Source organism: Pteropus alecto, unplaced genomic scaffold (genome assembly GCF_000325575.1).
Source record: "Pteropus alecto unplaced genomic scaffold, ASM32557v1 scaffold134, whole genome shotgun sequence".
Lineage (NCBI taxonomy): Eukaryota > Metazoa > Chordata > Mammalia > Chiroptera > Pteropodidae > Pteropus > Pteropus alecto.
Genome location: NW_006436283.1, coordinates 4,867,019 through 4,893,810, shown reverse-complemented (window position 1 = coordinate 4,893,810; position 26,792 = coordinate 4,867,019). Strand labels below are relative to the sequence as shown.

Sequence of the window (26,792 nt, the reverse complement as noted above, 5' to 3'; positions counted from 1 at the left end):
TCCTTCTGCTCATCTCGTTCCCTGAAGGAAATCAGGCACAATTTCTATGTCTTACTAAGCTTGACTTTAACTTCCTGCTGCTCAGAGAATTTTGAAAAGCCAGATATAACTTTTTAAAAACTGACTTATTTGCTACTGTTTTTTACTTTTGTAAAATATTAGGCCTCTTTTAACTCCCTAGAAAAAGGACATGAATATATAATTTCTCACACTTCACAGCCACACAATTGGTGTTAGAAACACTCAGATCAGTGACGCTGTGAAACATTTGGAAAATGCAGCAAGATATCGATTGTAGAAGTGTGGAATTTTGTACAAAACTACATTGTTTCATCCTATGGATGGCTGTCTTAAGATAGTGAGATTTGGATAAAACTGCGATAGCCACAGGGTTTTTCTTCCTTTCCTTAACAATTTGTACCTCAAAAGAACAAGCTGTTGGGGTGACAAGATTTTCCCAACCACTCCATCTCATTCCAACCAATTCAAATAAGTCGTTCAGAGTAATCTCAAGGAAAGAACCATTTTCCCAGGTAAAATACTGAAAATGAGTCTTTTCAGATTAAATTTTTTTCCTGAATAAAAGCAGCAGCTACATTTTCAGGCACTGTTTTCTAAGATTTAAAAATTTCGAATTATCTTCAGTTAGTTAAAAAAGTTGTTTAATTGGGAATTTAGAATCACTACTACTCTCTTCCTGGTGTGTGCACGTTATTTGTAAATATGGCATTTACAAAATAACTCCTGTAAGTTACTGGAGCACGTTTGAATTTTCCATTAACGAGACCCGGGACTTCCTGTATTTTTTTCTGCTTTTCTGTGGTGAGATAACAAACCAGTATTTGTGTTTAATTAAGCAAGCCCAGCTGTCCCGATTTCACAGTTGTTTCAGCTGCATCAATTTTGTCCGCGTGCTTCTTGAGCGTTTGGGGGGGTGGGAGTTGGCAGCGACTGCCTGCGTACACAACCCCGGTGGACCGACGGGGCCTGGGGAAGGGGATTCCTTGTCCTGGACGCCGCTCAAAGGAGCGGCTGCAACGACACTAACCTGCGGACCCAGAAAGGGCGACGACAGCCGGAGTGGGAAGGGCTGGTGGCCGGCCTCGGCCCTCAGCCCAGACCGCCCACCCCAGGCCCCGCCACGCGCAGCCGCACCGCCGGCGCTCCCGCCGTCTCCGGGGGCCTTCGCCCTGTCCGATGCGGGGCTGTCCGCGGCGGCGCCTCATCCGGCGGGACGGTTACTCTGAGGACAGGCTGCCCCAGACTCTGATTTTCCTAACGCGTTGCCGAGGCCAGGAAGGAGGGACACGTGTAGCGTGCCGCAGAGCGGAGCTCGCGGCCAAGCGGGGAGGCCCCGGCAGCGCTGGGGCTCTGGGCCTGCAGGCAGTACGGGAGGCGCCCGCGCGGGGTCCTCTCTCGCGGCCGGCTCGGAGCGGGAGGCCCGAGTCGCGGGCCTGGGCTCCTCCGCGGGTTCCAGGTGGCTGAGGCGCGGCGCTATGGAGGAGCTTGATGGCGAACCGACAGTCACTGTAAGGGGGCCCCAGAGAGTCTTGCTTGCCCTCGCGGTCCAAGGATTGAGTCAGCTTGTCACTGCAGGCTTGTCTGCGTCCCTGCCGCCCGCGAGGTGCCCCGCCCTCTTCTCTCAGCTCAGTTGGCGCCGTCCGGAGGTCCCGTTAACTAGGGGCCGGTGCTCGAGTCGCCGTGGTCGCTGGTTTTCTGCTCCTCTGTGTACTTCGAATACCTGGCCCCAGAGGCCTCGCTCCGTCTCTCTCCCTTGTCTTCTCGCCTTCCAACTTCCCTCGCTTTTCCTGTTGGGCGAATGCTCGAACGAGCGCGCCGGGACCAAGCGGAAGAATTGGGGCTTTTTTTCTTCTGGCTGAACCTGGCTTCTGCTTGTGCTATGCTTGCCCAAGGTTCACTAAACGTATCCTATCGGGAAACTATTTCTGTTTAAATTTATGGCCCTGTTGGCTTTCAATTTTGTCTTGAGTTCTGAAGAGTATGTCACGTGTGACTGTCTATGACGTTTATAAAGAAATTAGTGTTTCTTAAATGCGAGATACTTACAGTTCCTCCTGCCTGGAATGCTCTTTTCTTCTCTCCGTATTTTTCAAATACAAGCTCCAGCCTCTGTCTTCGAAAAGCCTTCCGTGAACTCCCTGACTAGCTCAAATATCTGCCCATTATAGTCTTGTTCTGCACCTCTTAACTCTTGGTAACCTATAAGCCTCGCTAACCTGCAAGTTTCCTGACCTTGTGTTTTTGCTTTTTAGAAAATTGACATGCCTACCGTTTTCAACTAAAGCCATCAGATTGTAAAGCAGTATCTGATAAAACAAAAAACTGAAAATAGGGGTCATTTCAAAGCTAACTGGACAAAATGAAGCATAAGATCTTAAATAGCGATTAACGTGGGTTGTTAAACTCTATAAAGCTTACTGCTCTAGAGTGTTAAATTTTAATGTGTAAAAATTTTAAATATTAAATATCAAGGGCTATGTCAGTGTTTGCCAGAAGAAAAATTAGAATATTAGAGTCACTGGAACTTTTTCACACTTTCCTTCCTCCATTTATGTAAGAATCTTTGGGTGGGAGAACCTCTAGTACCCTGTGCTATCCAGGAGAGCCACTGCTTTGATATTCAGCCATGATCATGAGCTTGCATTTACAAATAGAATGAAGATGATCTCGGCTTCTTTTTATTCCCAGTAGTGATGGTTAACGTAATAATCCAGCTCTATGTTGGTGTTGGGGAGACCAGGTAGGAAACTGGTTGACTTTGTGGGCACAGCCTCTCATAGGAGCAGTACTTTGGTTGAATTCCATAGCCTGGAGTTCGAACCTCAACTCTGCAGGTGCAAACTCAGTCATGTCTGTAGTTCACTGTCAGTCTGCATTTTGAGCTTACTCTAAACACTGAAGAGACTGATGAATGATCTTGAATACAATTAAGTCACCCTTTGGTGGTTGTGTTTGTCTTCACACAACTGCTTCCTATTGTCAGGGCACTTGAAGGCCAGTTAATAATTAGCAAATTTGAAGATATTTAAGTACAGATTCAAAGTAGGGAGTAGAATAATCTTGAGTAGTTTTTGTAGACCAGTGTTGTTATTCTTTTGGTTCAGGGGCTCTTAAATGTAAGTTAGAGTTTTTGGGTTTTTCTGTTTGTTTTTTCTATCAGATAAATACCTAAAAGTGGGATTGCTGGGTTATAGGACAGATGCATATTTAGCTAGAACAAACTGTCAATTCTCCAAAGTGGTTATACCATTTTTTTTTTTACACTAGCAAAGTGTGAGAGTTCCAGTTGTTCCACATCCTCATTAACTCTTCCTGTGGTCAGTCTTTAATTTTAGCCATTTCCATTTCAGTGGGTATATAGTGGTACATTATTTTGATTTGTATTTCTCTAATGATGAAAGATATTGAGCATCTTTATATGCTTATATGTCGTTTCTATATCTTCTGCTGTGTGTTAAAATCTTTTGCCTGGTTTGTTACTGGGTTGTCTTTTATTAATGAATTATAAGAATTCTTTAGTCTGGATATCAAATGTGTTTTGCAGATATTTTCTCCCAGTCTTTGGCTTGCCTTTTCATTTTTGTAACAGTATCTTTTGAAGAGCAAAAGTTTTTAATTTTGATGAAGTCCAATTTATAAATTTTTCTTATGGCTTATGCTTTTTCTGTCTTACATAGTTGCTTAATTTAAGGTAAAAGATTTTTCTGTGCTTTTCAAGTTTTATAGATTTTGCTCTACATTTATGTCTGTGACTAATTTTTAGTGAATTTTTGTCTATTGTGTGAGGTTCATTTTCACATATGGATACCCATTTGCTACAGTACTGTTGCATATGCTCCCTGCTGGCCTGACCTCATCCATCAAGAGTCTGCTAAAACAGAACCTGATCTATAACACAGACCCTCTTGTATGTGTACCTCTGGCGTACCATATTTCCATTTTTCTTACTGTCTGTTTACTGGTCTTCTTCGGTAGACCACTAGCTTTTGGAGGGCAGAGACTGTAGTGTGCACTGTTCTATACCTAGAGCCCAGCACAGAAAAAGGCTTAACAGACATTGCTTAGTTGTTGAATGACTGCATTAGCCCTTGCTAAGAACTGAATGCACTTGTCTTGAGACAAGACTATTGCCCGCCAAATTTATTGTCTGCCAAAAATATTTATTGAGTGCCAACTTGGTGCTAAGGTCTCCTCTAGGCAGTGAATGAGAAACTTAGAGGCCCCTGCCTGTGTGAGCTTTCATCTATTTATGGGACATGTAATAACCATATAGGAGAATCATTTCAGGCACTGAGAAATGTTGCTGCAGTGTCCCAAATGAGAGTTGATGGTGGCTTGAATTAGACTAGTAGAAGTGGTAAGTGGTTGGATTCAGGCTTATTTGGGAGTAGAACAGGTTTTACTGGTAGACAGGACATAGGTGGTGAGGGAAAGAAGAATCAAGGATTACTCCTAACAGTTGGGAAAGGCTTTGTCCCAGTGAGGGAGTGGAATGAGTTTTGAGGATGAGCATCAAGAGCTCTTTTTTTTTTTTTTTTTTATACTTAATATTATGGTTATAGCTCTGGAGAGAAAAATTGAATGTCACTATTAAAGAGATGGCACAGAAGCTGTGGGATTTGACGTCCCTGTATTCAGTGAGTAACACACAGTTCAATTCCTTTATTTAACCTCCTTTTTTTCTAAACTACAGATCACTAAATTACAATATAATAATTGAATAGGGCAGCAGTCCCTAACTTTTTTGGCATCAGGGATGGTGCTCCTATGAGAATCTAATGCCTAATGCTTGATGATCTGAGGTGGAGCTGAGGCAGTGGTGCTAGCGCTGGGGAGCGGCTGCAAATAGAAATGAAGCTTCGCTGGCTCACCTGCTGCTCACCTCCTGCTGTGTGGCCCAGTTCCTAACAGGCCAGGGACCTGTACTGGTCCACAGCCCGGGAGTTGGGGACCCCTGGATTAGGGTGTAGCTTTCCTTTTTATCAACATTCAGGAAGCGGCAGGCTAAGTTTTAGGTGCCCAGCAAAGCCTACTTGCTCACTCAGGGTCTCATAGACTCAGCTGATTTCAGCTGTGTGAATAGATTAGCACTTAATAACTTTCATGACTGATGATTTCTAGGATTATACTTGCAAGTCAGTTGAAAGCAAAGCCTTTAGTAACAGTTTTTGTGCCTTTTTTTTTTTTTACTAGTTGATTCCAGGAATGAATTCCAAGAAGAAGCAAATGTGTTTTGATTGGGGTCCAGGGGAGATGCTGGTATGTGAAACCTCTTTCAACAAAAAAGGTAGTTATTATTTTTTTCTTCCAGATTATCTGTCTTGGTACATTTTGTTGTTGTTGTTTTCCTTTATTTTCTCAGATTTGACTAGCTAAGGCATGATACAGTTGAATTTATGTATCATTTTCATTTTGGAAACTTTAGCTGTTTAAGATTTTCATTGATTTATGAGACCTGGCAGATGTTGAGTCCAGGAAGAAAAATTAACAATAATCTTCTTGGTGTTAAAGGTTTTCTTTGTAATATTTAAAAAACTTCAAGCTTTATCCCCCTCTTGTCCAGAGTGACTCACTTCCCATCATAGCAGCCCCCTTATTGAGAAACTTTGCAGATCTTGTAGCCCTTACTTTTATGTTATTGTGAACTTGATTGAATTCTGTAGGCTGTTGACACACAGCACAAATGAGCTAGAGAGCGAAATGACCTGTCCTTGGCTTTGTTCTCTTAAGCTCCATCAGGTATTGTACACAAAGTTTTTCCTTTTGATCTAGGCTCCCAATAGTAGCAAGATAAAGCTGAAATCTTAACATCTGATTTTGCTTTATCCTTTTCAAGAGAAGTATCAAGAAATGTTACAGAGATTTTGACAGGTTCTTTATCCAAATGTGGAGGTTTTCCTCTTTTATAAGGAGCAGATTGAATTAATGAAAGTCTTATAATTTTGGTAAATTATAATATGGTGTGCAATTAATGTAATTTTTAAGCTATGTAGTTTTTCTTGATTTTTATAGTTCTGAATTGTCCGTAACGTTGCTAAATATTTATTAGATATGTTGGTATTGAAGCTCTCATGCTTGGCTGAGCTGTAGAACCTGCCAAAGGGGCAGTTGGTTAGAAGAGAAACTTCTCTATGTCTAAGTGGTGTGTTTTCATACTTAATAGGAAAGCTCGACATTTCTAGTTTGTCCTCTATTGTTGAAAACAGTTTTTTTATTTGTTTTATATCTATTGAAATCACATTCAAAACAAGCCATTGAACATCATCACAACTTATTTGAGAAACTATTATATAAGAAATTTCCACAAGTTGGTGGTTTATAGTTTATTGTAGAGCCTTTTCATCGCTGTTGCGAAATAGTTCAGTCCTTGATTCTTTATTTTAGGGTAATGGCAATACAAAATTATATTTAAAAAAAATTTGAGTTTGTATAAAACTTTGGCGGAAGGTTTATCTTATTTATTGAGTTTTACATCGGCTAATAGTTTACTTTTTCCCCAATGTATTTCAATTGATGGAATTGAAGGTTCCAAAATATGCTAGTGAGTTAAGTCTGAGAATAAACATTTCTGTTTAATAATTCCTGTGTGAATAATTGATAAATCATAATTTGTATTTTTTTTTAATATATGAAATCATAGCAAAAAAACTGACGCTGTTGTAATTAATTAAAATTTTAGAGTGGGTTCTTTTATGAAAGTGATGGTGATGTTAAATTTTTTTTCCTGTTTTGTTTCAGGAAAATCAGAGAAGGCGCCAGGGTGCCCCTTTATCTATTTCATTCGGAAAGATGTAGATGTTTACTCTCAAATCTTGAGAAAACTCTTTAATGAATCCCATGGAATCTTTGTGGGCCTCCAGAGAATTGAAGAAGAATTGACTGGAAAATCCAGAAAAGCTCAGTAAGTAGGCTGCCGATAGGTGCTGAAGTCCACAACTAAATTGTGAAAAGCCAAATGAAATGCTTCCTTGTCCTTTTGCATGATGGGTGGGTCTCCTGGAGAAACAAGGGACTCCTGGTTCTACTTTGTGGCCTCTGTACTGGGCAGTGTGAGTGGTCAAATATAGAAATGTCTTACAGAGAATGTGCAGATGGGGTCAGTTGACTTGCTGGCTTGATGCTTGATAAGCTTTTCTTGTTTATAGGCCTACTCTTTACTCTCCAAAGAAGAAAATTTAGGCCAAATAAGCACCTGAGAGGTCCCACTATTGGGAGATGTTGAGATTAATATGAAAATGAGTTTTGTTTTTGAGGAATTATTCCTAAGGCTTTTTTTGGGGGCGGGGGGGGGCAAGAAACCAGAAAACTATTGTGCTGTTTATAGACTAGGATTGTTTGAAGTGTTGTTTATGAGTTAACTGCATCAGTGTCAGGTACTTGTTAACTACAGATTTCTAGGCCCCACCTCATCATTAAAAATTTCTGAGAGTGGATCCTAAAATCTCCAGGTAAGTCTTAAGCACAAGGGAGTTGGAAAACACCTGTGTTAAGTTTTTTATCAGCATCCATTCATATGGTTAGGCATGGGCAGTGTTGGTATTTGTATTGGAAAAAAACATTTTTCCTCCTCCTGTGTTTCTCATTTACACTCACAGTCACAGTATTAACATAGAGCACTTCTGACACCAGATGTGTGTGGTCTCTTCCCACCAAGCAATTCTGTGACACCAACTGGCTGTCCTACAGTTTAACTCAATTCCAACACTACCTCGTCACGTTCCACAGGTTAAGGGCTCAGTCCCATGAGACCGCCCAGCACATCAGATGCTAAAGGCTAGTGAGTTCCCAGGTAACCCACAACTTCTGTCCAACTTGGGTACAAATCAGAGGTTCCTACAACCCTTTCGGGTCTGATTTAACTTACAAGAGGGGCTCACAAGACTCAGGGAAACACTTTAGGAGTTTATTAAAAGATATGATAAAGGATACAGATGAACAACCAGATGAAGAGATACATAGGGTAAGATCTGGGAGGATCTCGCCGACAGGAGTCCCTCCCCATGGAGTTGGGATGTGTCTCCCTCTTGACACGTAGATGTGTGTTTGCCCACCTGGAAGCTCTCTGAACCACATACTATTGGGATTTTATGGAGGCTTCCTCATGTAGGCATGATCATCATTTCCAGCCTTCTCCAGGGAATTGGGGGGCAAGGCTAAAATTTTAAGTTTCTAATCATGGCTTGGTTCTTTGTGGCAACCAACCCCATCCAGGAACCACCCAGAATAACCTAATTAGGACAAAGGATGCTTCTAGTGCTCTAATCACTTAGGGATTTATTTACAAAGGTTTTAGGAGCCCTCCATCAGGGACTAGGATGAAGACCAGGTATGTATATCACTGTATTTCACTTTCTTGATAAGTATTTTGCAAATGAACCATCTCTTGGAGAATACCCTAGTCAATGTGTGTGTGTGCAAGTGTGTGCGTGTGAGAGAGAGAAAGAGATATCACTTGTTTCAGAGGCTCAGGTTCAAAGTATTAGTGAGTCAGAGAAATCTGTTATCACTTCTAAGAAAAAAACATGTCAGAAGTCCTGTAATTCCCTGAAGATTGGGACCTGTCTTATTTCTGTGGGCCCTCTGTTCCTGTATCTCCTTGTGCATCTATACAGCAGATGCTCTAAGATCTTTGCTGAATGACTAAATTAATGTGTGAATGTCCCAATGATGTTTTAATAACTCCCATTTTGTGCTTGGGAGCCAGCATATCACCTTGTTTTTGGCTGGGTACATTATTTATCTCAGCCTAAACCTTGACTGAAAGGAACTACAGGTTGGTTGAGATGTGCAAATAGCTTCACCTTCTGCTGGTCCTGTTATTACCCATATGCAGATGTAGCTACTCTTCATTTTTAAATGGAGCCAACAGGTGGCCTATAGGTCTCTTCCTCTAGAACTAATGTTTTTCTTGCTGAAGATCTGCAACTTGATAACTAACAATCAGTTGTTTTCTAGCGAGTGAGTGTTCTGTCATTTCTCTTATTTTGGAGCTTTATTTTGAACTAATTTTCGACTTAGAAAAAAGGTACAAAATAATTTCTGTGCATCGCACCCTCAGCTTCTCTAATGTTAATATCTTACATAACCATATTACTGTTACTTAAACCAAGAAACATAAACATTGATGTAATGTGATGAACTAAAGACTTTATTTGAATTTCACCAATTTTTTCACTAATGTTCTTTTTTTATCTTCTGCAGCTAAATGGAGTTGCATTTCATTTTTGTCTCCTTAGTCACTTTTAAGACCTTAACATTTCTGACCAATTATTTTGGAGATCATCCCTCAATTTGGGTTTATCTAGTGTTTTCTTATGATTGGACAAAGGTTATGGTTTTTTAGCAAGAATACCACAAGTGGTATGTGTCCTTCTCAGTACGTTATATCAGGGGGTTCATGATGTTGATATTGTATTACTGATGAGATTGACCTTGATCACTTGATAATGTGGTTTTTCCTGGATTTCTCCAGCATAAAGTTAGTTTTTCCCTTTGTAACTGATAAATATTCAGGGGAGAAACTTTAAGACTATGCAAATTTTATTTGTCCTCAAATTTTCAACCATAATTTTAGAGTTCATCAGTGAGTCTCATATGCAGTAGTTAATATCAGTATGGACTTGATATTTATTTTATTCCAAGAGTCGTATTTTATTTTGTTGCTCAAGTTCTAGGTTAGACCATTAGGAACGCCTTTAACTTGGCTTCTGTCTTTCAGCAAGCTCCTATTACCTGTTTTATCCTTATGTTACCACAAGATGTTCTAGGCTCATCTTGTTTGCCATTTTGTTTTTCGTAGATTGGTTCGAGTGAGTAAAAACTACCGATCAGTCATAAGAGCATGCATGGAGGAAATGCACCAGGTTGCGAGTAAGGATTTTATGTGTGTATGTGTGATAGTAACTGAAATATTTATCTGGCTATAACTGCTCCAAGGTAAATATGATTGACATTCTATTCAAAACTCTTACTTTCCTATCTTAATTTTTTGTCAATCATCTTGAGTATGTTTTTCAAGTTAGAATATATAGAGGTGACAGGTATGAGGCTAAAGGGCCAAATTAAGGATCTTTGAAAATTGCATTCCCAGTTCTTTGACCTTGGCGATTTAAAGTCACCATAACCACAAGAGCTACGTTATTCTCCGATGCCAGGTAGAGTCTTGTAAACCTGGTAGTCTCTGTGTTGTATTGCAGTTGAAAGTGCTGCTGGTAACTTCAGGGTCTTGGTTTGAGAATCATAGATCTGCAACAAAAAAAGTATTTTTTAGAAAATCTATAGTGAAAATGGGTGGTCATTAGAAGAAATAAAGGCACAAGCTACAGAACCTGGTATGTGGAGTTATAACAGTAGACTAAAAGTTCCATTGCTCACTTAAAATGTTTTGTTTTGTTAGTTGCTGCTAAAGATCCAGTTGCTGCTAAAGATCCAGCCAGTGGCCACCAGTTCAGCAGCCAGGTAAGGGGACTGGCTGCCTTTGTGCTGGCATTGTTTTGTCTTTCTGTATCCTCAGCACCCACCTAGTGTAACTTTGCAGTCACTTTTCTTGCAGAACTTTCTCTTCTTTCCAGGTAGACAGGCAACTCCTTGGGATAGTAAGGATTGTCTTGAACTTCTCGATGCCCTTTCAAGGCCCAGCACATTGAAATGAGGATGTGCTTGATAAATACTTGCAAGAGTTTTCAGCTCTTATGGGAAATATAAATCCTAACCACATCGTGTCACCGAGATAGAATGCTGGGCTTTTGGAACTACTCCTTAGTCTCATAAACTACTCAATTCATGAACTCAGCGTTTTTACTGAGCCACAAGTTCTACTCTAGTTGGAGCTAGAAGATGACTTTAAAGAATTCTCTTTCTCTGGTAGAATCTTGATATTGTTCAAATTCAGTAGTTGGGACTGATGCTCTGTCCCTGCAGTCAGCAAAGCATTTATTTCCCTTATGAATAAGTTATTCTATATGCACAGAAGGATGGTAGGGAAGGAGGAATTGTGTTCCTAAAGGCAGGGTCTAGTCCTGATTTGTTTTGGGGTCTTATATTGGGTTTGCTTTTCCATACACTGTTTCCTAAACTTCATTCCTTCGAATTACCAACCTCACAATTTTTACTGTATGTATTTCTTACAATGTTATTTACTGAATAATTTTCCTAAAAATTATCTCCTCCTTTATTACTCAAAGTCTTTTTCTAAACCATAATAATCATCAAGATCATGGGTGTGATAACCTAGTTACATTTTTCTAATGCACATTAACTAAGATGGCAGCCATTAAAATCAAAGTCTGCATCCCACTCCCTAAAATTCTCTCACTGGCTTGCCCTGTAGAAAACCCCGCTATAGGAGTACTCAGTAAATGTTGAGTTAATGAATGACTATCCTGGGATTCGAGCCCCACTTTGTTTCTTTGCTCTCAGGTCAACTCTCAGGAACGTTTTCAGTTAAAACTTTGTTTCTTCCTTCCTTAGGTCTCCATTTTGTCAGCAATGGAGCTCATTTGGAACCTTTGTGAGATTCTTTTTATTGAAGTAGCTCCAGGTGAGTACAGACTCTGTCACAACATCAGAGGTGTCCCCCGCCCTTTCCTCTCTGTCTTTCCTGTATGTGGTAATGTATTTTTTTTTTTGCCTAGAATGCTCTATCACTTTTCATCAATACATCTGTCAGAAAGCATTGCATGACAGCCAAAGAAGCCTGCCATTTTGTCAGATACAGCAAAAATAATTAATATGCCTTCTAGAAACCTAAAATGTTAGGCAGATGACCCTTGAAAAATACCAAGAAGACAGATATTAAGCTAGTGTGTGAAGGGGTGCTCGTTGATATTTATGTCATGGACTGGTCAAGCTGCAGGACATTTTAGAGGAGCTAGGGGAGGGGCCTGGAATGGGTTCTTCCTCACAGCATGCAGAAGGAACACCGTACAAACATGTTAGTGTCAGACTTCCAGCTTCCAGAAGGTTAAGACAGTAAATTTCTGTTAAAAAAAAAAAAGTTTTAGGGGTGTGAGGAGGTATTAGGCAGTGGCAGGCAAAGTCACTTTGAGAATTCTATTACTAGTGATTCGGATTGGGACAACACTGCCCATTAACTACCCACTTCTAATTATTTTGTTGCTCTTGAATGAAATTGGTCAGTACAGTATTCTGGCTTGAGTGGGTTCTCTGTGGAGGTACTACAGGCTTTTTTGTAGTCTTTTAATCTTTTTACTGTTTGCTGTTCATACACGAGTGTTAATAATCTCTGTGCAGTCATACTATTTGTTTATCCTCCTGTTAAAGTACTGAGCAACTTGAAATTAAGATTAGTCGTTTGTATGCCTGCCTCCTCCAGTAGATTTTGAGGACTATCACTCTTTTTATCATTGTTGCATACGAGCACCTAGTCAGTGCCAGTCCCTAAATGGCTGCTGGGTGTTGTGTAGTCACGAAGAATCTGGAGGCGGCGGGAGTGGTGAGGTCTGGGTCTCACATCCAGCCCTTTCCAGGAGTCAGTGAAAAGTGTCGCTGCCGGGCACAGAGGAAATGTTCCATGAAAGTCCATGTGCTAGTCCAGCCCTTTATTCAGGACCACATGAGTGCTCACTTAAGAGGGATGACGCACCTCTTACACAGCTTGCCTGCCCTACATTCTCTATCTGTACTATGGGAAAGGGAAAGTTTCTGTCCACGTAGCTGAGGTTTTTATGTGTGACAAGAGTCTCTCCTCTCAGCTGGCCCTCTCCTCCTCCACCTCCTTGACTGGGTCCGACTGCACGTGTGTGAGGTGGATAGTTTGTCAGCAGATGTTCTGGGCAGCGAGAATCCAAGCAAACACGAGAGCTTCTGGAACTTGGTAAGGACCCCATGCAGACCAGGCCTCCCTGCCATCCACTTCATATTCTCTTTGCCTCAGTGCTCACAGGCAAGCCTGAGGTTGCCGACGGAGCCTGCGTGCACTTGGCCTGTCTCTTTGAGTCCGTGATTATGAGACGCTCTTAGATCATTTTTCCCCTGATCCACGGGGAGAGTTTAAAATTAAGCTATCATGTAAGAAAGGTGATGCTTTGTAGGTTTTCCAGTAAAAGGGGAAATTTGGTTTCTTTATGGATTATTATAACTTAGTAAAGCTGTTAAAAAGATTAATCCCCACGTCATTTTGGATGATTACTTGGGAAGTCATCGTGTGTGTCGGGGTGTTTGTATATGTATTCTCTGCCTATGAGAGCAATATTTTTTTCCATTTTTCCTCTACTGACCTGCGACCCAGTTGGGAGGGAACAGGGAGGAGGTTGCTAGATGACCTAAATAATGGAAAGTTGATTAAACCTATAAAATATGGAATTCAGATGAGGAGTTGTTGCCTTTGAAGCTATTCTGGGCCTTTGGTCCCGAAGATCTATGCAAGTAAAAGGGGAGAGTTTTGCTTAGGAAGTACTGGGCTCAGATTTTGAGGCTCATTCATTTACTGAGTATTTATTGAGTGCTACTATTTACAAGGCACTGGGGAAACAACCATGACCAAAGCAGGCAAAGGTTCCTGCCCTTATTTGCGGAGCTTATGTCCTGCATAGGAAGATAGGAAATACAGAAATAAGTAAAACATGTAGCATGTCTAATAGTGAAATGCTTACGGAGAGAAATAAAGTGAGGGAGGGAATTGGGATTGTTAAAGTGAGGACAGTCAGGGAAGGCCTCACTCATAAGGTGACCGGTTGAGTAGAGACCTGGAGGAGGTGAGCGGGGGAGCTGGGTTGGACAGATGACGGGAGAAAGAGTATTCCAGACAGCAAGGCCTGTGTCCTAGAGACAGAGTGGGATGAGTAACAGCAAGGAGGCCTGTGAGCCAGGAGCAGTGTGAGCATGAGGGAGAGTTGGGGAGTTAAGGGCAGAGAGCCACAGGGCCAGATCTTAGAGGACCTCCTGGGCTGTCGTACAGACTTTGGCTTTTAGAGAGGCAGTATAGCAGTGGTTAGAACATGGCCTGTGGTGCCAAACTGCCCGGGTTAGCGTCCCAGCTCTGTCTCTTACTAGCTGTGGGATCGTGAATGAGTTCCTTTACAGCTTTTGGTTTCCTCATCTGTGCGGTGGAGATAATAACACCCACTCATAAGGTTATAATGATTAAAGGACATAAATGTATATAAATTGATATAGTAAAGAGCTCCTGTCTTACACCTGAGTCAGAGGGGTGAGGGGGACATTGGGGAGTTGAGCAAAGGAGTGTAGTGATCCGACTAGGTGTTCAGAGGCTCTTCTGGCTGCTCTACTGACAACAGCAAGGGCAGAAGCAGAGGTACCAGTCCAGAGGCCACGGCAATATAAAGCAGGCAAAGACGGTGGTGACTTGGACAAGTGTAGGAGCTGAGCAGAGGAGATGGTGAGAATAATTAGATTCTGGATGCAGTTAAAAGCTGTGATTGGTGGGATTTGCTAATGGATTGCAATTGGGCATGTGAGAAATGGGAGAATGTGGGAAGACGTGGTTGGTGAGGGAGGCAGCGGGATGTTTCCTTTCGTTAACATGTTGCCTTAAAGATGTCTATGAGACCCAAGTGGAGACGTTGACTGAGCAGTAGGATATACACGTCGACTTCAGAGAAGGGAGTCCAGGCTAGGAGAAGAGATAGGGACTTGTCAGCCTGGATACCCTTGTCTTTTTTGAGTGTGACTTAACAGTAAGAAAAAAATTTACTTTGTATATTTTACATACATACTTGTGTGAATATACTGTTGGTTCTCGTTATTCATGATAGTTATGTTCTGTAAAGTTACCTGGAACACTGAGTTAGCAATCACTGAACCATTGTTCTTAAGGGAAATACAGGGTTCCTTCGAGTCTCTGGTCACAACATTTTTGTTAGCTAATCAGTATGTAACCCTGTTTTATGTATATTTCTGTTTATAGACACCTTATTTCATATATATTGTTAATTCATTAACGTTATACTCAGCCAACAGCACTGTAATGCATGCCTGAATGAAGCTTATTTAACACATACTTTTTTCCACATGGCACATCACAGCCTTCTTTGCACTTAGGGACACTGGACAGCACTCTAGCACTATGCTTGCGGGCCCAACCGAAAAGCACAAAAAAATGCAAAAACCTTGGCACTAAGTAAATTACCAAAAAGATACTTATTTAGTGTGAGAGCTGAGACAAGAAGATAGAGCGCCACCTCAGCTGGGAATATGCACATCAGGCGACTCAAATTTTTTGATCCTTCCACAAATAAATTTTAGCAAGTAAGCAAATTTACACATAGGGAACCTGTGAATAAAGAGGATTCACTGCGCTTATACCAAGTGTATGCATGTGTACACGTACGTATGTACTTGAACTAAAACGTTTATGAACCAATATTTTATTCGATGCACTCTGAAATTTTCTATTTTTTATTTCATTTATTTACTTTTTAAAGTTGGTCACATCCTGTAATGGGTTACAATGTCAGTTTGAAAAGTGTGGTACAGGTTAAAACCAGCAGACTGGATGGGCTAGATTGCCTCTGGAGGAAAGGAACCATCACGCTTCCCCAAGGCTAGGAGGCCAAAGTGTGGATTGAGGGTTGCCTCCGGGCCTCCCATGAATGCTCATGTTCTCGGGTATGCCCCCAGGTGACCGTCTTGGTGCTGCAGGGCCGGCTGGATGAGGCCCGACAGATGCTCTCCAAGGAAGCTGATGCCAGCCCCACCTCTGCAGGCATGTGCCGAATCCTGGGGGACCTGATGAGGACAATGCCCGTTCTCAGCGTATGTGGGAGCAACCCTGCTCTACTGGGTCATGGGGAACGGGTTCGTTAAGCATAAGGGGCTTGTGTGGTGACGGCGTCTCACGGCATGTCTCCCCTTAGCCTGGTAACACGCAGACACTAACAGAGCTGGAGCTGAAGTGGCAGCACTGGCACGAGGAATGTGAGCGGCACCTGCAGGACAGCACATTTGCCTCCAGTCCTCACCTGGAGTCTCTCTGCAAGGTCTGTGGGAAGCAAGTCCAGGTCGGGGTCCATCCTGGCTTCCTTTAGGGGCTGTGATGGCAGGAACTCGGTCCTCTTGAGCCAGGCTGCCCCCTCTCTGCTGGGAAGAAGAGAGCTTTCAGACCACTTGCTCCAGCTGAGATCAGGAGAGTCGTAGGGATTCCCCTGGAGCTAAGGGACAACATCTCTCTCCTCAGATCATGGTAGGAGATGAAGCTGCCTTATTGGAGCAGAAAGACCTTCTGAGTAACTGGTATCATTTTCTAGTGACCCGGCTCCTATACTCTCATCCCACAGTAAAACCCATTGATCTGCACTTCTATGCCCAGGTGAGTCTGAGCTCTGTGGTGTTGGAGGTGGGGAGTAGGAATCCTGGGCCTCTGCTCCCTGCTGGGTCATGTTCAGCATGTGGCCTCTTTGAGTTGAGCCTCCCTAGAGAATAGGGAGGGGCTTTCCTTGGGCCCTTTTTGAAGGACCCCATTGCCCTTCTCCAGAGTTCCCTACACAGCCCTGCCAGTCCCCTTGAATCTCCGCTTCCATCTGGGGATTGAGTGGGTCACCACCTTTTCACAGTCCAGCCTTGACCTGTTTCTGGGAGGTGAGAGCAGCCCAGAACCCCTGGACAACATCCTGATGGCGGCCTTTGAGTTTGACATCCACCAGGTGATCAAGGAATGCAGGTAGGACCTGCTGTGCCAGCGCCATTCTGTCTTTAGGTGTGTGATTCAGTGGCATTAAGTACATTCAGTGTTGTGCAACCGTCACCACTGCCCTTTTCTAGAATGTTCTGCTCTTCCTTGCTGGTGTCTTAACCTGCTTTTCATAGACCTGCTTCCCTCCCCAGCCACATATAGATGGATTATGGCTTCTTTCTGGACAAGCTTGGGGACTTTACTGAGTCTTGAAGGCTACCATTGCTTTTAACAATTTCCATTTCAGGGATGTTTACTTAAAATTTTATAAATGTTGTAAATATTTACTTAAAAGTATTCAAAACATTGCAGGGAATTACCTTGATATTTAAAATTCAGAAAAGGCCAGCCAGCCTATTTCTTAGAACTGATGGACATGCAGCCACCTTAAGAGACAGTACTTCTCAGCAGCCTCACTGATGAGCCAAGGGCTCCCACACTGTGGGGTCCGTTTAGAGCGGGGATTCTACACTAGCTCTCTCCTCAGAAGGGTATTTCAACATTGTGTTGCACCTTCAGCAAGATAGGAAAGGCAGTGTCAAATATAACGAATCAAGGGGATAGCTTTCCAGAAATTTCCATGCATAATAAGTCAAAGAGTTTACCCTTCTGTGCAGCCTGGACAAGTGGGTTGCAACAAAGACTCTCAGAAGGGAGAAAGTGGAAATGGCAGCAGATGGCCTTGCTCAAGTATCAGGTTCACTGTCTTTGACTGTCAGTCTTAGCAGATCTGTGCAATGGGAATCGTTCCCCTCCTGCTAGATTTGGAGGGGAAAAATGGGTTTTGTGTCTATTTTCTTCACAGACTTACGAAATATAGGAACGTCAGTTGGAGGTGGAAGATGACTTCCAGCAGCTGATGGCGGGTGTGGGGGCATCTGCGTGGAGGGATCAGCGAGAGTAACTTAAGGCGCACACGTCATTGTGTTGCTTTGTCAGTGTCTCTGCCTGTGTGGGAAATAACAGGCATTCCTAAACCTACTCTCCGTTACAGCAGTGGGTTATTTCCACTGGGGCTTCCTTCATGACCCACAGCTGGATTTTTAGCAACAAAACATGTGAGCAGAACAGAGAGGAAAGATAATAAAAAGGGAAAGCATCCTGTTCTTTTCAGTGACAGTAGAAGAAAAGTGTCAATGGAGGAGTGGCTTTCACAAATGTCAGACATTGGCATCGCCCTCACTCCCGTCACACAGAAGGAAGGGTCAGGCTCACAGCCCCCTGGTCTAGGCATCCGCCCAGGCAGCAGGAGAGGGCCGAGGCACTTCTGTTAGCTGTAAGCCTTAGAGCTTGGGCTTTTCTGATCAGGAAACTACTTCCTACTCCATTCTGAAAGGGGTGCTGAAAAGCGAGTCCCAGGACATCATCCCAGGAATTGGAAGGAGGATTGATTTGGGGTCTTGTGAGCACTGGGTTTCTTGTGGCTTGTACGGGTTAGACCCAAGCTTGGTTCTCAGGGGAGCAGAGCACTTCTTTCTGGAGCTGGGTCAGTGGGCTGATGGTAGAGGGAAGCCTCGCTGCCGTGGGTGTGATGTCAGCTGGGTTCATGACTACCCTGTGAAAGGGGGAAAAAGAGGAACCTTTTCTAGAGGCGATAAGGGGAGGTCAACTCTGCCAGACCGGAAGGGGCAGAGTGGGCAGTGAGGGATCCTGGAGCAGACGTAAAGGCCTGTGGAGGCCATAGTTCATCAGCCTGTTGAAAGACCACGTTTGCCTGCTATTCCCACAGACAAAAGTAGAAGTCTGGGATTCATTTCCTCCCCTGTGGCCTGTAGCTTCCTCTAAAAGCCAGTTCCTTTCTCTCTGGCAAAAGGAAACAGAGCTAGCACGCACTTCATGGGGGGCTAGGTAAGATGGCAGCTTCCTGGTGCCCTTAAAGTCTTCCAGAGAGGCTGAACCCAAAGGAAATAGGTCTTTCTTCAAAAACTAAGAAGTCCAGTTTAATGTGCGCCTAATCCAGAATCTTCTTGCCAGAACATTGGCCTACTTCGTAACCTTGGCTGCAGGGTGTGGCAGTGCGTGCTGACCCTTACGCCCTGTTTACAGAAGGTCCACAGCGGCCACAGTTGGGCTAAGCAGAAGGAGGGACAAACAGTGGTTGCTCCAGAGCCACTAAAAAGCAAGATACAGGGGTTGAGGCGAGGGGGTGACAGCATCCCCAGTGCAGGACAGTTGCTCTGATGGAGGGTTAGAGTTGTTTCCCCTGGGCCTGGCCTTCACTGGGGCTGGTCTCCCTGGCTCCAGAGATCTCTCTGTCCCAGCAGAGGCCTCTCCAGAGCTGTTAATTAGGCCTTCCTCAAACATCTTTGAATGACAAGGCTGTTCCGTACTGTGGAGAGGCTACTCTCAGAATTCTCCATTATTTGTGAAAATCCAAAATCTGTGTGTTCAGCTTGCCCAATCTTCCAGGAGCCCAGGTGGCCATGTTCAGCACTCTGTCCAGTCTCGGTCCCTTGAGCTGTGTCATTAGATCTCTACCTTCAGTGGTCGCTGCCCTGCAGCCTTGGGGGCTGGTGTGTCCCTTTGGGGAGACACCCATGGGCTGTACACACTGGACCATGCTGCGGCTCCCTCTCCTCTGGAGTCTTCCACAGCCACCTTGCCAGCTGTTTCACCATAACCGTAACCAGATGTGTGGGTAACAGCAGCTGTTCTGGAGGCTGAGGTGTCATTACCCCTTACCCAGAATACTCCCATCTTTTTTTTTTTAAGTGCAACTCATTCAACGTTCATTGGGCATTTGTTACATGCCACACACTGTACCAATTTTTAAGATTATAGCAGTTTTCTTTGTGGGGAATTTACAAACTAGACCAGATGTTATGGGACTCTTTAAGAGAGGACCCTATATTAGATTAAAAAGTCAGGAAAAGCTTCTTGAAGGAGGTTACAATTAAGTTGAGTTCTGAAAAGTTCAGTGAAACACTGAACTTTTCGGGCAGAGAGAAAAGCATTGGGAAAGGCACAGGCAGGAAGGACATAGGCCTGTTACCTGCTTAAGGAACTGCAAGTATATCTTTAGAACCAAAGGCTAAGGTGGGAGGTGGGTTGAAGTATTGATAGGTAGGAAAGGATTCAGATTATCGAGGATCAAATATACTATTCCTACTAGTTTTTATCACAGTGGAAAGCCACTGAGGATTTTCAGTGCCATGAAATTTGTATTTGAGGAAGAGCAGTCTAAAGAGAATGGAGGACAGCAAGGCTGGTAGCCGGGAGGCAAGGCCTAAGGCCACTACACTCATCTGTGTGGAAAGCGGTGATGGTAACAGTTAACACTCAGGCTAAGAGCTTTTATGGATTATTTCATTTTATTTTGCAAGAAACCTTTGAGGTAGGTGCTATTAATTCATGCCTGTCTTACAGATGAGGAAAGCGAAGCCTGGTAAAGTCACACTGCCAGCTAACAAGGGGCACTGGACCCAAAGCCTTTTGCCAAAGTCCACACTGTTTTCTGAGCTCTTAAGTACTAACCAGTCTATCAAGAAGCCCTCCGTTTCAGAACACATCTCACAGCCAGCTACTTCTCGCTCCCTCCACAGCTCCCTCCCTGGCCCAGCTGCCATTGTTGTTAGTCTGAACTGTCTTTCAGAGGTGGCTCTTCTCTGGCTTCCCCTCTGTCACGTGTCTCTATATTGTCCATTCTCAAAGAAAAGCCCAAGTAATCTTTTAACTCTTAAACCAGGTCACTCTCCTACTTACCGTCCTGATGGCTTCCCATCACAAGGCCCTACGTGAGCTGGCCTCTGCCTAGCTCAAGGTTTGAGTCACATGGGCTTCATTCTGAAATGGGAATAAGACAAGCTTGCTTTCCATCTCAGAGCCTTTATACTGGCTGTTTCCTCTCTTTTAGAAATGCTCCTTCCCCTGTCTTCCTATGGTGGGTTCCTTAGCTTTCAGCTCTCTGTTCAAATAACCACTCCCTTTGACTTCCTATCTAGAACTCATCCTTGGAGGGGTGGGGGTATGTGTGTATCAGTATATGTGAGGAGGCAACTTGTTTTTATATCTCAGTTTACACTTTCTCACCTTTATATATTTTATTCCTTAAGACCGATTTTTTCTGATTTAATCTTATTTTTGAAATTTTTATGACGTCAATCTCTGAAGATACCTTCAGAGTCTCAAAGCACTATGCTGATGATCATAATTCCTCCACTTTGACAATGAAGCGGGAGTTCAAAGAAATGAACTGGCCAGTCACTGAGTAGCAGGACTGGGTTTGAACCCATCTCCATCGCTTTTCCCATGGACAAGCATGTCCATGGTTGTTGGTAAGCAGTTCAGTAAGTGACTAGTTAGTTCTGCATTAACTTCAAGCTCAGACTTAACGGATTTTTATATTTATAGAGCACTATCCAAAGAAACCCTTTAAAAGCAATTTATATCTATTTTTCCATTATTTTCTTAAAACATTCCAGGTAGGCAGCGGGTAAAATTCCTTTCATTTTATAGGTGAAGGGGACACAGAGGTAAGTGACTGAAACAGTAGTCTTGAGTTCCAGTGGTAATATTTTGTCCATTAAACCACTGTCTAGTTAACTAAAACCAATATTCAGTTAAACTACTGATACACAAAGGACCTGTGATGAAATTAGAACAATGAAGAGCAACGACATCCACTGAGTCGGGGTTCGTTTAGGGGGCTGTCATAGAGAGAGCGTATATATTGGGACTCTCGACTAAAACGGACAGGGTCAAGAATGACACAGCTGAATGATGAAATTCTGAAAGCCATGGCGAAAGGACAACCTGACCCAAGGAAGCACACTTGAAAAATTTGAGCACGATAGTACTTTGTACAGCACATGATGAATTTATAGAACTTAGTATTATCTGAGGATAGTAGTTAGAAATACAGGTGTTTTTAAAAATTGGCATAGATAATACTTCGTTAGAGGTATAGATATTAATAAAGTTGAGATATATCTAATCTTAAAAATGAATGTTAGGGAGGCCAACACGATGTTTCATAATAATGGAATACTGGAACAGATGGAGTGTCTGGGTATCCATATCCTTAAGATCAAGGCAGAAATTTTAAACATTCAATAATTCATTGTGAACCATCCTTACCCTTTTCATATCCCAAAAGCATAATTTTTTACATTATTGTATAATTATACCTGGAACCTGCCTTAATAGTCTGCTCTATCCACTTGGGGTTGATTTTGCCTTATAGAAAGCAACCATTAAAGTTTCTTTTCCCTCTCCCAAAATTAAAAAAAAATAGTCAAGCATTATATACAGACAGAAGGGCCAATACCAAGTAACAGATGAAAACTATAACTCAAAATGTTGCATGCTCACTAACTGCATTGGTATACACCACACAGGATGATGCTAGAGACTTTACAATTGGTTGTCAAACCGAGGTCTCCAGTACTTAATCACACCTTTAGAGGGCCCTAGAAACCTTCATTTTTAAATGTGGCCCAGATGATTCTCGGTTTTGATTAAAAGTGCGGTTTGGAGAATGGCTTTTAACCTTCATTCTGTGTCACATTACATATACAGTAAAATTATAAATCATGTAATTGAAAAAAAAATCTTTATGCAAACTATTAATAGATACCTAAACACAAGATGGCTATTTTCCCCTTTTGGGTCCCCTTCGGAGAATCAAACCCCACAAGATGGTTTTTAAAATGAAATCACACGTAAGTAGTTATATTCATAAAGTACACTAAACAAAAGCTATACAATGAGAAACATCAACAGCAGATCCAAATGAACATATTCCTCGGAATTCTATGTTTCATCAAGCATCAGAAAACACCAGTCTTTTTAGTTCTGTTCTTGTACATTTTTCTGTGTCCACATTCTTTGGTTGGACCCTTGGGTTTTCTCTCACTATATGACATTTCCCGTAGATAATGTATCATTGGCTGCTACTTTGGGGGTCGAATGTCCTTCTGGGTGTCCCTTGTTAGTCCTCACATAGCATGGAGAAACTTCTGTGCTTCCAGATTCTGGCTCATTGCCGTCCCATCCTTTTTAAGCAGAGGATGTGTGGGGTTCCTGCTTATGTGGGCCATGGTTTCTCACCCTGACTTTCCTTCTTGCCTTGGTGTCTGAACCGACAGCATCGCCCTAAGCAACTGGTGGTTTGTGGCCCATCTGACAGACCTGCTGGATCACTGCAAACTTCTCCAGTCGCACAACCTCTAGTAAGTGTGTGTGGCACCCTGACCCTTTTCTTGCTACCACCCAGGTCCTCTAGGGTGGCGTGCACTGAAAGCCTAGCAGGGAGGTTGGGCTGCAGAGGGGGACCCTGAACGGAGCAGGCCAGGAGTCTGGGTTTCATGTTAAGTTTTATTCCAGCTTTGGATCCAACATGAGAGAGTTCCTCCTGCTGGAATATGCCTCAGGGCTGTTTGCTCATCACAGGTAGGAAAGCCTCAAGGGGCGACGGCGGGGTGCTCTTCAGAATGCGGGTGCCATCGCAGCTTGGACGTAGACTATTCTCATTCCTGTTTGGTTCCCTGAAGGCCACAGGGGTCCCGGGAGGGGCCGTCTGAGGGTGCCTGAGCCCTAGCGCAGCACCCGGGCTCGTCAGGCCCTCACACCTGTTCTGGACCTTTGCAGCCTGTGGCAGCTGGGAGTGGATTACTTTGACTACTGCCCCGAACTGGGCCGAGTTTCCTTGGAGCTGCACATTGAGCGGATCCCTCTGAGCACCGAGCAGAAAGCCCTCAAGGTGCTGCGGATTTGCGAGCAACGGCAAATGACTGAGCAAGGTGAGTTGGCCCTCTCAGCACACCCTTTGTGTTCATGCCATGCCAGCCACACTGGAGAGAGGCCGGGCAGTGGATGCCAAGAAGCAAATAAAAACAGGAAAGTTACTGGGGTGGACAAAGAGCTAGGGATCTCTTGGGACTAGAAGCAAGCAGTTGAGCATGTTGCCTTTTGAAAAGGTTCCTGACCCAATTTTTCTCTCATGCTCCAAGAAGTCAGGGCTGGAGTTTACCTGTCCCAGTGGGTTGCTGTTGCTTGCTCGGGCTGACTAGGGAAGTAGGACTGGAGGTGGCTCAGGAAGAGCACAGGGAAGAAACAGTGAAGAAGTTTGCCCTTTTTTTTCTCCCCTCACTGCTGAGTGATAAAAACCTAAGTTATTCTTCCCAGAGGCACTCGCATAGAGTGTTCAAGACCCAAAGAACAGTAGGATCCTGGGCACCTCGACAGATAATGGAGGAGCTGACCCATGGAGAGCAATAAAAATCTTACTGCCACCCCTGAAATCAAACCTGCTCACAAAGCCCATCCCGTCAGGGTGGGTCACACTGTTCACGGAGCCAGGAGACAATTTATAAATCCCCGAGTTGAGTTTCCTGTTCTGCTGACCAAGCTGTAATTGGAGCCTATGGGGGAGTCTGTGGAAGGCTGAGCGGCAGGAAGGCCACTTCCAGTGGGGAGGTGGGACTGGAGTGATTTGTAAGGTGAAAGGTTTGCCTTTTCTCTTTCCCAAAGTTCGCAGCATTTGTAAGATCTTAGCCATGAAAGCTATCCGCAACAATCGCCTGGGCTCTGCCCTGTCTTGGAGCATTCGAGCCAAAGATGCCGCCTTTGCCACTCTGGTGTCAGACAGGTGGGTTCAGCCAGCGTTGGCTTCCTCGGGGCTGTCTGAGAGGTTGGGAGGCTGAAGACGTGGGCCTGGGCCTGCTCTGATCGCCGGGCTGGGCCTTGCAGGTTCCTCAGGGACTACAGCGAGCGAGGGTGCTTCTCTGATTTGGATCTCATTGACAACCTGGGGCCAGCCATGATGCTTAGCGACCGACTGACATTCCTGGGTGAGTCTGTCTGGGCTCTGTCCCTGGACTTTTGGCACAAATAGACAGTTGTAGAGTTTGGAGGGACCGCTCTCTACTTCCCCAGTATTTCCTTTCTGTTAAGCCCAAACTCCAAGCCACACAGAATCCTGTGTGCCAGACTCTGCCAAGCATATTTTTCAGTAACATTTTATTTTCCAGTCATTTCCAACTTAAGTCGTGAAAGTAGAACAAGGAATAAGGAGCTCCCATAAATACTTTACCCAGATTTACCCATTGTTCATATTTTGCCTCATTTGTTATACCATTCTCTCATTCAATCAGGTTTTTGGGGAAGTTTGAAAGTAAGTTGGAAACATTGTTCTCCTTTCTCCGTAAATAGTTGAGCATGTGTTTCCCAAGAACATTCTCTTATATAAGCACTTTGATCAAAATCTGAAGATTCAGTGCTGATACAGTACTCTCATCTAATCCACAGTCCACATCTGATTACACCAGTTGTCCTAGTAATGTCTTTCTATCTTGTGCAGGTTCACAAATTTAGTTGTCGTGTCTCTTTAAGTGCCTCTTTCTTGGTGCTTCTTAACCTTGACGTTTTGCAGTTCAGCTCTTTTTGTAATGTCAATTTGGGTTTATTTGATGTTTCCTCATGATCATATTTAGATTGTGTTTGAGGCAGGAACACTACTGAGGTGATGTTTTCAGTGCTGTGTCCCCTTGTTGTGGAGTTCGCTTTGATCATTTGATTAAAGTGGCATCTTCCAGGGGTTTCCTGTGTAGCACTGACTTTCCTTTTGATCATTTGTGGAAATATTTTGGGATTATTTAAGTGTCTTTTTCCTCATCAAACTTTCACCTGCTAGTTTTGATTACTGGTGATTTTGTCATTCCTTGTTTTAGTTCATTCTACCATATGGAAGGCTTTCCCTTTGTCCCCGTTTATTCTTTCATTTACATCAGTAATGTACTCATTACTTATACACCATGGCTCTTGTTTATTTTGATGCTTACATTCTCCCGGGTTTGGATCGTTAGAGCCCCTTCAAAGCATGTTTCGAATCCTTTTGGTCTCAATGGTCCATGAGCTTGGAGACAGCTCTGGAAGAATCTCCCTGCTCTGGGGAATGGCTGTCTGGGATCAGACTTCTCTTGTTTAGGGCCTGAGGTGACCTAGTGTTCTTTTCTAGGAAAGTACCGCGAGTTCCATCGATTATACGGGGAGAAGCGTTTTGTTGATGGTGCTTCTCTTCTCCTGTCACTGATGACTTCTCAGATTGCCCCACGGTCTTTCTGGATGACACTCCTAACAGATGCCCTACCCCTTTTGGAACAGAAACAGGTTGAGTCTACAATGATTTTCTTCTCTGCTTTTATTGTCCTTGAAGGTACTTCATTCTGTAGCTGTTGCAGATGCGTATACATCCATCATCTCCCAAGCGGGTCTCCGCATGTGTGCGCATATCACTCATAGCACCTACTCTGGAAATCTAACATCCACACAAGAAAAACTACTTAATTTGAAACGAGGCACTTGTCTACTGACCATACCCAGCCCAAGGCTGGGATTGAGAATAGGGGTGCTCTGCCCTCCCAGGGCATGCAAGGAAGGCTGTCTCTGACCTTGGGCCTGGGCTCAACAGTGCAGGCCTTAGCTGGGGAGCAGCTAAGTGAAGCAGCCTCTCTCCCCTAGGTGATATTTTCTGCAGAGCAAACATACGAGCTGATGAGATGTCTGGAGGACTTGACCTCAGGAAGGCCAGTGCACGGAGAGCCCGATGCCCAGCAACTCCAGGTCATTTGGTTTTCTGGGTTGGTTCCACAGTGGATAAAGGGCTCCATCTATCTCGGGCTCCCCCCACCTCCCTCCACAAACACTGGTCCCTTACAAACTCATGTGCCTCTTAAATTACCTCTTAACCTATAACTGCCACATAACTTTTTAGGAGAAAACAAGGTGATTCTAGAGTTCTGGTCTCTATATTTTCCTTTCCTGTCAATCAGTTGCAGAGGTTCTTTGCATGCAACTCTCTCACATTGAGAACTTGCTGGAAGCTACTACTGAATGTTAAGTGCCTATCTGCCTTTGGATTAGATAGAGCCTTTGGGAGCTTTAAAGGAGGATCACTTCCTGCTGTGCCTCATGCTGGCTCTCTCTGCTTTCAGGATGATGACATAGAGACCACCAAGGTGGAAATGTTGAGACTTGCTCTGGCACGGAATCTTGCTCGGGCAATTATAAAAGAAGGCTCGTTGAAAGGTTCCTGAGGCTGAGAGCTGCTCCAGCACGGTATTTTTGTATGGCAATGTATATAAATTTTTAAAAGAATAAATATTTTCTTTTGCAAATATGA

The 26,792-nt window shown here is 43.5% G+C and overlaps 1 protein-coding gene across 2 annotated transcripts; it reads left to right on the top strand.

Moving 5' to 3' along the window:
* The first annotated feature begins 1,370 nt into the window (after positions 1-1,370).
* NUP85 (nucleoporin 85) lies at positions 1,371-26,792 on the top strand. Of its 2 annotated transcripts, XM_025047057.1 has the most exons (20): positions 1,400-1,529; positions 4,584-4,658; positions 5,215-5,308; positions 6,760-6,922; positions 9,821-9,891; positions 10,418-10,479; positions 11,491-11,560; positions 12,735-12,856; positions 15,622-15,756; positions 15,858-15,980; positions 16,178-16,309; positions 16,554-16,660; positions 22,759-22,842; positions 22,997-23,062; positions 23,261-23,412; positions 24,143-24,260; positions 24,362-24,462; positions 25,629-25,780; positions 26,132-26,233; positions 26,605-26,792. In XM_025047057.1, exons 1-20 carry the CDS (start codon positions 1,497-1,499, stop codon positions 26,704-26,706), a joined length of 2,064 nt encoding a protein of 687 aa, XP_024902825.1. In that variant the 5' UTR covers positions 1,400-1,496; the 3' UTR covers positions 26,707-26,792. The 2 variants fall into 2 exon arrangements, with proteins under 2 accessions (XP_006912294.1, XP_024902825.1); XM_006912232.3 differs by lacking the exon at positions 4,584-4,658 and having other exon boundaries at positions 1,371-1,529.